The sequence below is a fragment of the Rissa tridactyla genome, chromosome Z (genome assembly GCF_028500815.1).
Source record: "Rissa tridactyla isolate bRisTri1 chromosome Z, bRisTri1.patW.cur.20221130, whole genome shotgun sequence".
NCBI classification, from domain to species: domain Eukaryota; kingdom Metazoa; phylum Chordata; class Aves; order Charadriiformes; family Laridae; genus Rissa; species Rissa tridactyla.
This window is the reverse complement of record NC_071497.1, coordinates 24337480-24352734: the sequence shown is the minus strand read 5'-3', so window position 1 is coordinate 24352734 and position 15255 is coordinate 24337480. Positions and strand designations below refer to the sequence as shown.

The following is a 15255-nucleotide window of genomic DNA, read 5'->3' as shown; positions in this document are numbered from 1 at the left end:
AGAGAAGTTGGAGCTGCTAGTTCGTGGGCACTGTGGTTTCACAGCCTCTAGAAACAAAGACTATTATTTTTAAAAAAGTCTATTGAAATTAAGCTCCTGAAAGATGAACCTGTCTTTTTGAAAATGGTGGGCACTGAACTGTTCTTACTAATTTCACTGCAGACACCTGGGTGATTGCTACTTTTGAAGCTGTAGCCATTTATTTAGTCTTTCCCAGGCTTTTAATCTATAATTCCTGATTTTCCTACAAGATTTTTCTGGTTCTGTGGGTGTTACAGAAATGCTGAGTAGGAAGTAGAAAGAAAGTTAGAGAGGGGAAAACAAATCGTAGAATGAGATATAAGAAATATGCAATCTTTCTCTAAATTCCCCTGCATGCCACATTCATCAGAAACTGCCTCGTACTTAGTAACAATGGAGGGAAAATAGTTTTCCTGAATGACTGCAATGCTACATTTCATTTCTAAACGAGGTATCGAAGAAAAATGTCTAGTTTGTTTGACTTTGAGTCAGATGCAAACCCAGTTCTGTATTCCCCATTATCCTTCTTCAGATCATGGGCAGGCAGTTTGAGTCATTAGTGACAGTAACAGCTAGTCTGCACTGAACTAGAAAATGGTTGTAAAATAAGGGAGAATCATCAAACTGAATCAGAGCTACCTTTTTATGCATATTACTCATCAATGCTGTAGTATGGAAAATACATAAATATTTAGAGAAACCTTACTTTTTAACTAAACAAATACATCCAAGCAACAAGGAATTGGAATCACCTCAGTACAGGCATCAGCCAATAGATCTGTGAATCATCCATTGAGAAAGTGTTCCTTGTGGAAACATTTTTGCTGTTGAATAGAGTGATGTCATTTTCTTTCCCTGTGCCTGCTAATTTTCAGTCTCACTGTACCTTGTAGAAATATTTTAATTTCATTTTAATGAAATATAAGAGTTTACATAAGACTTAAGTAAATATGTACAGAAAAATCTCCATGACAACCAAACAATTTTAGATAAATTAACATTTATTATACAGAACCAAATATTTTAAAAAATTGTTAGCACATGCTGGCATTGGAACAGATCTTGTATTTATATGGGCCTGAGACTGTACATGATGTAACAGGATGCAGCCCACAGGTAAGGTGTGATACAAGAATTTCTGGTAAAACTTCTAGCTAGAGGCAGAATGGAAATGACCCTAAAAACAGTGATGTCTTTTTTGATACTGTGATATTTATAAAGAATGATCTAAAAAGCAAACACAGAAATAGCATGAAGAAAGTAAAGAGAAACAATGTTGGAAACTGATGAAGTAATAAAAAATTTTACTGTTTGGATGTCTAAATAGATTTAGCAAGCCTTTTGCAAGCTGCATGATATGTTTCTAGATTCACTTAATACTGAAATGCAACCAACTCCACAGTGTGTAGAAATAGTATTTGTAGTAGCAATATTAACTGATGGCTAGATATTGCAAATCTTAGAGTAACTGTTTAGATTGATCAGCATAAAACCAGTCTGAGTTAAGGGAAGCAGGAAACAGACTTCACCTGCTCAGATTTCAGGCGAGGCTGGAGGATGGGTAGGGTGGCCCATGTGGGAGGGAAGCAGGGAAGTAAAGCTAAAAATAGGGGAACTAGGCCATTTAGAGTGTGGGGGAGGAAAAAGTAAGTTTGTTAAAGTGGGTAAGATTTCAGATTTTCTTGATCACAAGGAGCCAGGCAGGAGAACAGCTTGTGTTTAAAATTGCAGGAATAGTCATAGCACTGGATTCCCATACCCAAGAAAAACAAAAGAGAAAGAGACTTTGGTTTCAGGGTCAGGGAGCTGGTAAAGTACCCATTTCTTCCATCATTTGGTTCCTCTTCCATGTTGCCTCTTTCGCCCCCTGGCACTCTCGATTACAAGTTTCAGGAGCTGTTGCTGTGCACGGCTTAGAGTGGCTCTGCCCGGGGAAGGATGTACAACTGACTGCCAATCAAGTCATGCAATCAATCAATTAATCAAGTGTGTGCCATCAGTGACTATCCCAGTCTAGCATCCCCTGGCAATGAACGAGCTTGTTCACAGCGGGTTGCTGGGTGTGTTTGATTCTTTGTTTTGATTCTTTTTTTACCACTGCAGCTGTACAAGTGTTGTTTCTTTTGCTGGATTTGGAAAGATCTGGCCCTCTCTTTTGTTACTTATTGGAAAGTCAAACCCGAAGCCTAGTCCTTTCCTTTTGTGATGAAATGTTCACTTGTTTGTTTTTGTAGAAGATTGATTGTTTCCACTTGCTGCCTAACGTGCTTGTCATTAATCCCCAGATACATGTATTCCAGTCAACTGTAAAATTGTATGTCAATATAATTTTAATACTGCTCTGAAAATTGATTCTAAAATGACACGTTGGGATTACCTATCTCTTTCTCATTGATTTTCAGATCAGAAGTATTTAGTTTAGCAGGACTGCGCTCTTCCTTTTATTTTTTTCCTACCAGTAATAAAGTTTCTGCAGAGCAAGTGTGGCCACTACCTACCTCCCTTTACTGTGATATCCCACTGCTTTCAGTGGCTTCATACAGATGTAGTGAATTGAAGCATAGCTCCAAGTCCTAAGAACATCCCAAAAGCAGTAAAATCGAGCGCATGGTCTTCTCAAATTACACTGCAGGCTGCAGAAATATGATGGACGCTGGTAAGAGTTTATGCATCTACTGATGATTATTCATCTCTGACGAAGATGTGCATAATGGAAACACTGTAAGCAACATGGCAAGTCTCTACCACTTCTGTGGCAGAGAAAGGCTACACTGAAAACCATCTGCAAAACTAAAGGATTTATGTTGCCAGAAAACTTGCAGTACTCAGAGGGCGCAGAAGTGCTGGGTGGAAGCTGGCAAGCATTACTGCAAATTATTAAACACGTGTGTTTGACGATCACATGGAAGCTGCCAGATTTCAACTACCCATTGAGTATAAGAGAGCACGCATCACAAGAAATACATTATACCATTTCCACAGGCTTGCTGGGCGGTGTGACGCTAAGGGTGGTTTCACTCAGTACTAAATTTTTTATAGCTCCGTCACTCGGCAGCCCAAGGCTTCTCCACCTCTGAGCTTCAGCAGCAGCTTTGGTGGGGCGGCCGCGGGCTCTAGTTGGGGATGCGCAGTGGGGTGGGCTCTGCCGGGTGACCGGACCCAGCAGACAGGCAGGGACATGTCTCGGCACCATGGGGAGCACCACTGGCTCTTCCCAGTGGGCATCTTCATCTCCGGTGGCAGTGGGAAGGAACTTCCCTGCTTCTCTTTCTATAAAGAGGTGAATTTGTCCCAAATAGGTTCACGTGTGCTTGGAAAGACAAGATTAAATCAGATGGTGTTTTGGGAGACATGTAGCTTGGTGTCCATGACTGCATGCTCTGTTAGATGTGCGTCTCGCCATGTGCAAGTGTAAACAACTGAATCTGCGTATTTCAACAAATGCGTACACACAAGCATGAAAAAGTGATTCTACGATCACTTAGAATACGAATCTTAATTCTTCACATCACGTCACATCACATTTTTGCTTGCTTGAGAATGTCATCCTGGATTTGAAGCACTGTCTTGAATTTCCTGGATGTTTGCAACACCAAATTCAGTGTTTTTTCAAGCTTTTTGGTTCTTTGACTTTAAGCATTTCTGTATCCCTTCTTCTGGATTCCCTGCTGTCTTCCTCACAGTTTTTCACTCAGCTCTCTTTTGGTCTACGGCTTTTTCATTTGCATATCAAAGGGAGTATTTAATTAGTTCCTTATTGTTGCTTTTCTTGTCTTTATGTCCTCTCAACAAAGGTTTAATCTTTTTTCATCCATGCTTTTCTTAAAGATCATTCTATAAACTAGGTATAAATAATTGGTTTTCCTTCCATAATAACAAAATAAGACATTTCTGCAGGTTTCTTTCCCATTATGGAAAAAAGGGCAATGAGTCATTGTTAATCTGCAGACTGAAATTGAAAAATCTTTGTAAAGAAGCTTCATTGGTCTCAGGTAGGAGTGTTGTTATAATAAAGCAAACTGGCACACCTACCATTTGTCTTATGAAAACTCTTGCAGGGAGGATGCAAAAAATAGATATGCAAACGATCCCTCAGCATTATTGCAGGACCTAAACTACAGGATAATCTTCTTTCAGTACTCTTCCTTCCTGCCTAATAGCCAGGTTGTAGTGTTAAAACAGAGTGCCCTTAGAAATAAATTTTCGTCTTTAGCAAGAAGTATGTCTTTTTCCATTTATTGCTGTTACAGAAGATTAGGTTTCCTACTTGCTAGATTATTATTAATTAAGAATTAGATTTGTATTCTGAATAAGTCAGATTCTAGACTTCTGAAAAACTAGAAAGTTAACTGCATGTGACATAAGCTGTAATTGGCTTTGCCAGTGCATGTTCTTCACATGCAACATCAGCAGATGAGTCATGTGCGTTGCAGAATAACTCTACAGTTGTTTTTTATTGCTCTCCTGAAATATGGGGCCACACTTCATTACATTTATTTATTGTAAAGCACAAATTCACAATGGCTTCATCCTCAGTGTCTATGCGCTGCTTCTGTTACATGTTTAATGTAAATAATGAGAGCAGTATACCGTCCTTACCAACATACAGTTGTCTAAGTCAGGGTGGGCTGGTTTTTACATGCCATGGTCAATAGGGCAGTCTTGAGCATCTCTTTGATTTCTCTTGTTTCCAGCAGTCAGGTAATTGGTGGCTTTCTTTCCTGCGTTGCCTCTCGGGCATCAACAGGACCCTGTGAACCTCATCTTTTCTTTGATTTTGTTGAGTGGAGGAAAATACAAAGAAGTTCTGTATTTAAGAGCATTTAAGAGATGTCCTTTTCCGCCCCCCAGGTTTATCTGTTTGAAAAAGAAAGGATAGAACAAATACTGGGTTACCGTACTGTAAAATTAGAAATTTGATGGACGAAGGGAGAAACGTAAATTGAATTGTAACTCTACTGACGCATATTGCTCTGATCTTAGTCACATATATTGGAAAATCAGAGAATTTCAAATCCTGTTGAAACCGTAAAACCTTCTGCCTCACGCATTTCTGAGGTCAAGTGCACAAGGTCAGGCTCAAGGCATGGGGCAGGGTGGCCTGTTCCTGCCTGAGTGATGGTGGAATTAAATACAGCGCACTCGGAGCTTGGCCTACATGGAGCACTTCCCCAGCAGCAGCCCCGCGATGCCTTTTCCTGTGGTGCATTCTGGAATATATTTTAAGACGTATGGCAGTTTGAAAGCAGAGGCTCAAACTAGCACAGCAGACTTTTTGGTTTTACTAACTGGTCACCGAATTTGAAATTTTGTTACGATCTCCTGTGACCTACTAAAGATTGTAAGCTTGACAGAATGAATATGTGAATGTCTTTAATACATGGAATCCTGTAAAAGGACAGTGTTTTACTATCTCTCTTGTGCCATGGTCAGAAGAGCAAGTGAGCACCCAAAACACCAGCAGGGAAGGCAGAAGGTGGGATGAGGGCGAGGTCTGTATTCTCAGAAATGCTTGTGAATGCTACAGACAGGAACCTGCTGGCTGACACTAAATACTTTATTGGAATTAAAAAGGAGGAGGAAGCCAAAGCAGTAGCTTTGGGGGAAAAAAGACCCAAGCAAGAAGGGTCAGTGGGGCTCAGGTCTCCCATGGTGATCTACCGGAGTAGGATGATTCAGCCTAAAATAGCTAAGGAAGAATCTTACTTTCAAGCATAATGTAGCATTTTATTGTTTAATTTATGATTTTTCATAACCTCTTTCCTAAACTTGCGGCTAAAAGCCTAACATAATGTTCCATTGAGTAAAATTTCCTTTGTTTTACCCTTGTGGTTGTAAGTTCAAGTAAAGCTCTCCCTGATGGTTTAAACAGATGACCAAAGCGGAGGAAGGGCTGGAAGTACAAAAATGCAAAGAAGGTAAAGCACTGCATATGGGATGGTAGCTGAAGGGCTACCAGAAAAAAAAACCAACAAAACTTCTAGAAATAAGGACAAATAATTATGCAGCCAAGAAATCATGGTGAAATAGAAGAACTCCTGCTTGAGAGGGATTGCTTACTGTTACTGATGCCGCATGAATAGACTTAGTTATTCATGAACACAATGGCTGTTAAGGTAAAGTCATTGCAGCTGGTTTGGAATATCCCTGTACAGGCTATTTTCCGCAGTGCCGTGCTTGTTACATCTGTTTCTGGTGGATTATTATTTTTGCATTGTTTCCTGCTCCGCTTAATCTTCTAATGAGTAAGCAGTAATGCTTTTCATATGTACATTAGTCCACACCTTTCCTGTCAGCTTTTGTAAAGCTGTAAGAAGTTGAATTGATGGTAGCTCAATGTGAGTATGTTATTTTGGAGAAGTGATTCAAAGATCCTACAAAACAGAGGAAATGGGGAGAAAGAAGTATACCCTTCTTGTGACAGGCAGAGTCTGTTTCTGGACCCTGGGGCAAAAGTCTTTCCAGCAACTTTTGACTTCAGACATTACAGGCTTCTTGCTCTCCTGCTTCATGGGGCTTTTAGAGCATTGTTTGGTCAAACTGGCTTGTGTGCTTGCAGGAGGTCATTTTATAAAATATCTCGTAGGCACCACAGGTTCTGTTTCTAGACAGCATCTGTCTCTTATTTTCTTGAGCTTTGAAAAGTGAATATTGTAAAAAAATCAAAATGTTGGGTCAAAGAACTGACCTTTAAGGTAAATCTCTGAGGGAGAGTTACTGTAGTTCACAAATACACTGTGTAGTTATATACAGTAGTAAAGACTGTTGGGTGTCTTAAATGGAGCTTTAGTATGTGTTAATGATAGATCCTTCTTTTATTAACTTCTTATATGTCATTGTGCAAATCTGTATCTTTTGCTGACTCTGTTTAGCTGAACTATGTATTTATATAACGTTTCATTCTGTAATAGCAGTTCTTGGAGAACGTGTGGTGCAAATCCGGAGTCAGTCCCCAGGCCCTGTGCCACTGCTGGTCATCTTCCAAAAGAGTTGCAGTAGCACAGCTGGGCTATGGGAGGCCAACTCAGAAATCTGTGTTAACACTCTCTGCCCTTTCTATGCAGCGTAGCATACAACATGTTGAAATACACCACTTCAGAACATTATCTTAACACAGAAAAGTATTGTCTTTCTTAATGTTTTTATCATGATAAGGTTCCAGGGAGATAACAGTGTTAAAGAGGGAAGTTGAGGTTTTGTTTGTTTTTACAAGGTTCAACTGATGCAAAAGCAAAGGGAGAAAGAAAACCAAATTTTCAGGATCTTCGGAACTCATAAATGCTGCCAAACTCACCATAAGGTGCACATGGTCAGCATATTTACAAAATCAAGCTATTACGTGTCAGGTATAGAAAATAAATATGGCCTACTGGCTATTTACATTAAGAAGAAAAAAACTCATACTTTTAGTTTTAATGAAATTGTGTTTCTTTAACTACAGAGCCCCCAGTTTTCTACTGATGGGGGAAAAAAGAAAATTGTTCATCCCGTTATGCTTGGGGGATAATTTGAAGCTAGTAAATTTTTACACCAATCCTTTCACTTGAATAATTCAAATCTGTGTGTGCATAGCACAGTGCTTTTGTTTATAACTAACTAACTAAATAAGGGCGGGGGGAAGCTTAAGTTATATGTAAAAGCAAAAAAGCAGTTCCTAAAGGATACCTAGTTTTATCTGAGAGTGATTCAAGATTCCCTGAATTTTAGAAAATTCCAGAACCTTTCAACTGGATGTGTATATATTATGAGCTTCTGACCTAGTTGACATTTTATCTCCAAGTTTTCATTTAACTGGGAATCAAAGGTAACTTAAATTGCAAAAGGGTTATTTTCTATTTTTTAGGGGGGAACTCCAGAGTCCTGGTCATATTTAAATTTGATTGTTTTCTAGCTCATTTTTGAAAAGAAGCTTTTGCTGGCACGGTTTATTTACCTTAATGCATAATCCTGAATACAATTTCTCTTGTTGCTTTTTCTGTAGGATTGTGGAAAAGGGTTACTACAGTGAACGAGATGCTGCTGATGCTGTTAAACAAATCCTGGAGGCAGTTGCTGTGAGTATTACCTGCCATCACGTGCTCAGCACCGAATCTTTCACCTGTAATGGGTCAATAAATACTTATGTGTGAAAGAAGCAGAGTTCAATGGAGGCAGTCCACACAACTTCCCTCCTATAATTAATTTTGTATTGATTTTTTTAAGGTAGTGGCACTTTGAAGGGCAAGAAGTGACTTTGGATGGCAGGTAGCAATACATTTAATGCTCTGAGTGATCTGTTACGGTGGAGCGCGTGCTCTGTCCGGTCTCAGAAACCTGTGGAGTTCAGCACTGATCGGTTTTAGCCCCAAAAGTAATTTGAGATCAGTGGCACTTGTGTAGTCCCTCGTTCATTTTTTGTGGAGTATGTCACCGTAATTTATTTGGAACCTTAAACAAAAGAGAGTGCATTACTTTTCCTCTCAACTTAAAAGGATAATAGATTGGCAGAACATGTTAGCTGGTGTAAAGAGTTAGAAGAATTTGAGTCAGAGACTGCTGCAGAATATTGCCATGAAAATAGTTACGTTTCACTTGCAGTTGTTGCCTGAAGGTCACCCATTACAGATTTTGCCACAATGCAGGAGCATTTATACAAACAAGGCTTATTGCAAGGAAGTGTGGGCTTCTGGGAAAGTAGATAGTGTATGTTACAACATATCTAACCAAAAATCAGTTCTCACTGCTCTTCAAATTGCACGTACGTACACAGAATGACAGTAATATCTCAATAGAATAAAGTTTAGTGCCAGTACTTTGTGCAGTTCCTAATATACTTTCTTCCTCTATATTTTTATGCAGTTTTCAAATGTGAATTTTTGTGCAACTATTTCGCATTCTATTGCTTAAAGAAAGGTATAAAGATTTTTGAGACAAGAAGATGAAGGCTTCTAGTGGCTACATACAGTATTATTTCTGTACATTTTCCATGCTTCTCAGTCACTTGTAGCTCTTCCATCCGATTTCACACCAGATGTTCACTAAACCAGCAATCAGATGCTGGGAAAGTACTTAAGAAATTAATTTGTCAAACATCTAGTCTATATGCTAACACTGATGACTTCCACTGCAGAAGAGAGGGGACATGCTGGACAAGAAAGAAACGGTCCAGCTGGGACACTCAGAGTGTTTCAGACCAATAATAGTATAGAGGTGATTTTACTTTGTGGAACTAAGATGTTAGCAGGGCCTAAGGAGAGGTAGGTGCTAAAGATTTTGCCTTCTGCTGTGCCTGTCAGTCTGGCTTCAGAGTCAGCAGGAGATACCTTGGATTTTATCCAGTGGCACTGTGTGGTTGTCTGCAGCAGAAGTTTGGGGTGAAGCAGCCAGGCAGCGGAAAGACTGCAAAAATCTTGGAGCAGACACAAGTGCCCAGAGGTGTGCAAATAGTGCAGATGGGACGTGACTGACTTTGAGTGTATTTACAGACTGTCAGACTTTTCAAACAAAAAAACAACTGTCGATCACATGGGAAAAAGAGAGGTCAGCCTGAAGGGCTCTTTTGAAGGATGGTAGTGGTGAGGCAGGATCTATACAGATCATCCACGGAGATGCACTGTCGAAAGAGCTGTCCTGAGGAAGGGACTGGTGGTGATGATTGAGCTCTGTGGAAGGTGCCTAGAGGTGAGGAAGAGTTGATGTGGTTACAGCAGTAATGTGATTACTCAGAAGGAACAGGCCAATTTGGGCATATTTAACTAGGATGGTAACGAAACACCCCATTGTAAAGAACTCCTATATATCATGGTTTGGCGTTATTTGTAAACCTGTTCACACTAAATAAGATGTGAGAAGTGGTGCTTACTGCAGTAACCAGGCATACTGCAAGACCATCATGTTCCTTTCATGCTACTTTCTGAATGATCTGACGCTTACCGAGTCACTCTCATTCAAAGTAACCTAAATTATGCATCTAAGTTTAGTGCTCAGCATAATGCATGTGTTTAAACTTCTTAAAATTGGGTCAGATTATTATTTTATGACCAATTTTTTCTTCCAATCGAAGTGCCCCAGTTAAGACGGTTCTACATTATTTATCATTCTTTTGCAAAAATGATGATTAAGTTTTGCTGAAAGACATTTCAGAAGGTGTTTCAGCTCTTTATTATAAAAGCCAGGAACCAACTGAAGATCTCCACCTTCTATGAATTGTAATAGCTTGGTTGAAATCAATGGAAGGGTGATGTACGTAAGCTAAAAAGCTGACCTTTATATGAGTATGCAATAATTTGGATTTTTGTAGATCCTTGTACTAGATCCCTAGGTAGGATGGACCATATTGACCTTTGTTCTTACAGCTGACACTGAATGTCTAAGCCAAAGCTGGGAAAGCTATGGAAGTGGCAGTTCCCAACTTCGGATCTTTGCAGGCCAGCTGAAAGGCTGTGATAGATTGGGGCTGTAAGCTTGACAGAATGGCATTTGTGAGCAGAACAGGAGTTATTGTTAGAAACAGGAAAACACTGCTGCAGCAGAGTAGCCTTTCCAGATTGAAAGGAAATATATCCATAGATTATTCTTAAAACGAAATAATTGTACAATCCCCTCAATAGACCATGCCAAGGAATACCCTCCTGGCACCAGGTAGGCATTTTGACCTCTGCAATTTTTAGAAATTGCTCCTAGAAAGAGAAGCATTCAGCCTTCCCTTTGATGAACTCTCTTGAACTAGTCTATCTACTTGTTTTATAAATCCCTTGTTAAGGGCTGTTACTGTAGTAATGGATCTGTCCTCACAGTGGATCATTGACTTAAGGAGGCATTATGTCTTCATTTAGCAAAGGGGGTTTTTTTGAGACACTTCTAAAGGATTTAATCAAAAGTGTAAAGTGGGATTTTCAAAGCACCTATGCAGTTTCGTTCAATTCCTTTTGAAATTGTTAAATGAAATGGACTAACAGTCTTTTTTAAAAAAAAGAATCCCATAAAGCTTTGAGGTATATCTGTTTCTTGTAATATCTGAGTACCTGTAAGGCTAGCTCTAACTGGCTTACCAAGAATTAAGCAAGCAAAGTAGCACACAGAATATGAATCTTAATCTTCCAGGTCACAAACCAGCATAAATATATCAGACATCTGTCCTCCCAAGGACAGAGAAAATAACAAAACCAGTATTGTTTTGAAGACCACCACATCCATTTTTCCCGTTTCCATTATTTTTCTTTCTGCTGGTTACATCTGATCCAGTGTTCCCAGTCCATGACTGTATTTGCCCTTCGTGGGAATGAATTACCTTTTTTTCTCTCTTCCGCACCTTCACCTTTTCTATTATTCTTCCGTTCTTCAAGCTGGGTCATTCATAGGATAAAAGGCTTGTACAAAACTAGGGCAAACCAGTGTTCATCTTTTTAGTGCTTTTGCTGTGCTTTTCAGAACAGGTAGGGAGGTTTTGTGACCCGATATCTCAGAACAGAGTGAATTTTGTTCCTGAGAGAGGATGCATTCGAGGCCAGTCTCCCTTGGCACATCATTGTTCTTTCTCTTCTCAGAGGATCAATTGTATGCAGTGAGGTGTTCTTGCATGCTTATTCTGGTAGCAGTTTTTCTATTTTGTGTAATTAATGAATGGTCCTGAGGCCAGATATTCTCTGCCTGACTTGCAGAATGAGTTTACTGATGTTACGCAATTCAAAGAATCCTTGAAATATCGGTCAGAAAAAGACACTTACACACTTTTCTGTAAGAGACATCTGCTTTTTAGCTGGTCATACTTAAGAAAATTACACTGATTTTTTTTTTTTAATGTGTACTTTCAGAATCTTATATTTGTCACTAAAAATAAACCATGTTCCTTCTTGCCTACTCTGCATTAGTGTCAAAGCGATAGGTTTCTGCTTGAGGGTTAAATTACTCTTTTCATTATATTTAAATTTGAAATTATTTTTAACAGTTTACTTTTTGTAATTAGGGTAGTTACTAGTTACTACCTTCTATATGTAGTTTTGAACCCATCCAGTAGTCTTTAAGTAATTTCCCATCACATTTTATAATAGGTCGTTTTCTTATGACTGGCCATTACCTTGTCTAGATAGGAACATTTTCCTGAAGCTATATGTGGGACCCCCTCAGTTTTCATTTCTATTTTTTATTTCAGATTTCTACCACTTCAAGCATCATTGTATGCCTGCACTTCTATTCAGTTCTTGTCAGCTTAAATTCACAGACAGCATGCTGAATTCTCAGCTGCGATTTCAAAGACTGAGGGCACTTAGCCACTTGCAGGTTTGAGAGGGAAAGTCTAGATTAAAACATTCTATTCATTTCAGTGAACTTTGATCTGTCCAATAATGAGCTGTATGATAGTAGGTAAGAACCTACCACGAATGTGCAGCTTGCAAGTGTATTTTACAGACCCTGAGGCACTGGTGTGTCTAACAATTAGAGCTTAGACCAAATGAGGTAATCAGACTTTTAAAGACTGGCTGAGAACCAGATGAATTTATTAAAATATTTGGGGGTTTTGGCATTCAAAGAAAAGTGGACATTGGATAAAGATGAAGAAAAGGTTTCATTTTTTTTTTATACAATCATTGAGTTAGTGTGTGCTGGAGATGGTGGCGACCAAGGGATTTTAGTTTTCACTGCCAGTTACGAGGTGAATTTAATGTCACAGAGTTCTGAAAATTTGAACACGGCAAATGTGTTATATTGTCAATATACACTTAGCCAAGCCTAAGAAGGCACACAGTGAAGAAGAGTAAGTGTATTGAGACAAACAGGAAAGAAACCTGTGCCTCAATTCTGTAGAAAATGAAGTTAAATTCCACAAAAGAAAATGGCAGGGACGCATAGGTATCACAACACAGGATACAGACCTGTGCAAAATAGTAATAATCCCCAAAATTTGGGAATACTGTATGTAAGAGGAGGAATCTAATGCATGATTATAGATATTGAAGAACATTGACTTCTTCTCTTTAGAAGGTTTTGCAAAAGATTTCCATTTTAATAGAGGAGGCATTTGCACCTTCAGATGTTTCCCTATTCCCTGATGAATCCTGAGTGTTTTCCATTCTCCCTCCGGCAGCAGGGAGTGCTTTTCTGAGTCTGTTCCTGGCATAAGTGTTGTTCAGGGTACGGTCAGGAAATAGCAGTTGTTCTGATCTAAAGCTACCAAAACCCAGCAATCTTTGCTTTTCCAGTAGGGGAGGAAGGAAGGGGAAATGTAAAATTTTGTCAAATTTTCAGAATACTTGCTTGCAAGTGGTATTTCATTAACTTGCAGGTTTAGGCCAGATTCAGTGTGTTTACTGAGTACAGTTGTTAATAAAAGGACCAATGCTTGGTACTGCAAGACAAGATGGAATTTGCTGTTCTGGCTGCAATTCTGTGCTAAGGATCATGATGTCGTATTGTGTTCGCTGACAGCGTTTGGCTGCTTTGCCATTCTCCTTCCAACCCACCAACAGGAACAGGAAGAAAAGCACAGAGATTGTTAGTTTTCACATTTAACACTTACACTCTGTCACACTCTTCATTTTGTGAAATTTGCACAGTGACGTTTTGGAAGAAGAGGCAGGTGAACACTGAGTTCAAAAGAGACACAGCATCTGTCTTCAGTTAAGAGCACCGTTTGCAATGTAATTGGGGAAATGTATAACGAGGACGCCTGCGTCTGTTGTCTTCTTTTAGGAAAAAAAAGGGTTTCAATATGCAGGAGAAATTCTGTATTACTTTTATGGTAATCCATGCATGGAAAAACTCAACATAGAAAACCTAGCTGTTGAATCAGTTTTCTTTCTTTGTGCTAATTCTTCCTGTATCTCCTGTCGCTGAGGTGGCGTGGAGCACTGTTAACCTTAAGCTGTACTGGGAGGTAGGGTTGGTTCACAGAAACTGAACTTGAACCTTCAGGGCGATGCGATTTGATATCCATGTCCCCAAGCTGGGGGCAGTTCAGGGCAATTAGTGCTGGTGGTCCAAAATGTTCAAGAGCTGTCCTGTTCATTCTGATTTTCGTAATGAGGCAGATCTTGGGGTGTTTGGTACCCCTTTTTCATGGGTGAAACACAAACACGAAGTCTTTAGTATACCTTTTCCTTATAAGATCATCAGGTATAATATCCTGGAAAACTTCCCATGTGGATACATTATTTTGCCTGCCAGATTTCTCCCTGTATATTTGCTATTGTTTTTTGTTTGTTTTACACTTTGTCTTAAAATGTGTTGGGCGGTTCTGCACGTCAGTCATGTCAAATGGGCTGCGGGTGGATGACACGCAAGATGTGATTATGGAATGTGATTATGGAATGCCTTATCGTCGTGTGAAGTCTTGACTGGGGCTGTAATGGACACCCTGTCTCCTGACCAGTTTCTTGTAATGTGGTCTTCATCTTTGCCAGATCGTTTGGTCTCGGTTCAGCAACTGTGTCTGGAGAACTCCTACTAGCATAAATTTACCCAGCAGTAGTCGTTGCTGTCCGATGTTCTTCTGTCACCAGACCTTGTTCAGTGCACTCCCTAGCTGTCCGTCTGGTCTCCCAGAGCTGTGGTCCGTGAAGGAAGACCAGAAGAATAGGTACAAAACTGTATGTGTTTCTGGGCTTCTTCATAGCAGCTGTTAGTGTTAGGTGCTGGTATTTCAGATAATCCTCCTGTTCTCAGGAAGAGGACTGGGAGACAAAAATCTCTGAACTTCCCTGGACCACATGAAAAGGAGAAGAACCTGTTCCACGTGGAGGTGTCCTCCTTTGGTGTCCTGTCACCTGGAAGAATAAGGCAAAAACAAAACAAACCAAAACACCCTTTCTACCCTTTGTGACTGGGCAATATTTTTTCTTGGCTTGTTGAGAAGGGTAAAGAGGAAAACATACTCTTCTGTGTGACCAGACACGTATGCCGCCTGGCTTGCGGGGATAGGTTGCAGTAGCTGTGGTGTTGACACTGCTGAGTGCTCTTCATCCACGAAGCCATCGTAATTTCAGAGCACTGGTGGGTCCTGTCCTGTCTTGTTCAAGATAAACACCGGGGGAAAGGCTTTTTGAAATACCATTAAAAGGTTAGGACTTATTCTTGCTTTACAGTGTTCAGTAGTGATGTGGTGAAGAGCATGGTGGCTTTTAATCTTGGGAATTCATGAGTGCTGTGTAACCACCCATGTGTATTTGGACATAAGCTGTTTTCCATTTTGTCGTAGGGACATTCATTTCAGAAATGTGGCCTGAAGTAACAAGGTATCCAACTTTTTCCAAGTCCCCT

At 39.8% G+C, this 15255-nt stretch overlaps 1 protein-coding gene across 2 annotated transcripts in view; it reads left to right on the top strand.

Annotated features, from left to right (window-relative positions):
- The window catches only part of CAMK4 (calcium/calmodulin dependent protein kinase IV), a 172622-nt gene that overhangs the window by 104665 nt on the left and 52702 nt on the right, over positions 1-15255 (top strand). For both annotated transcript variants that reach the window (XM_054185910.1, XM_054185911.1), the window contains one exon: positions 8003-8075. In XM_054185910.1, the coding sequence (XP_054041885.1) occupies positions 8003-8075 (73 nt within the window). The remainder of the gene's footprint in view (positions 1-8002; positions 8076-15255) is intronic.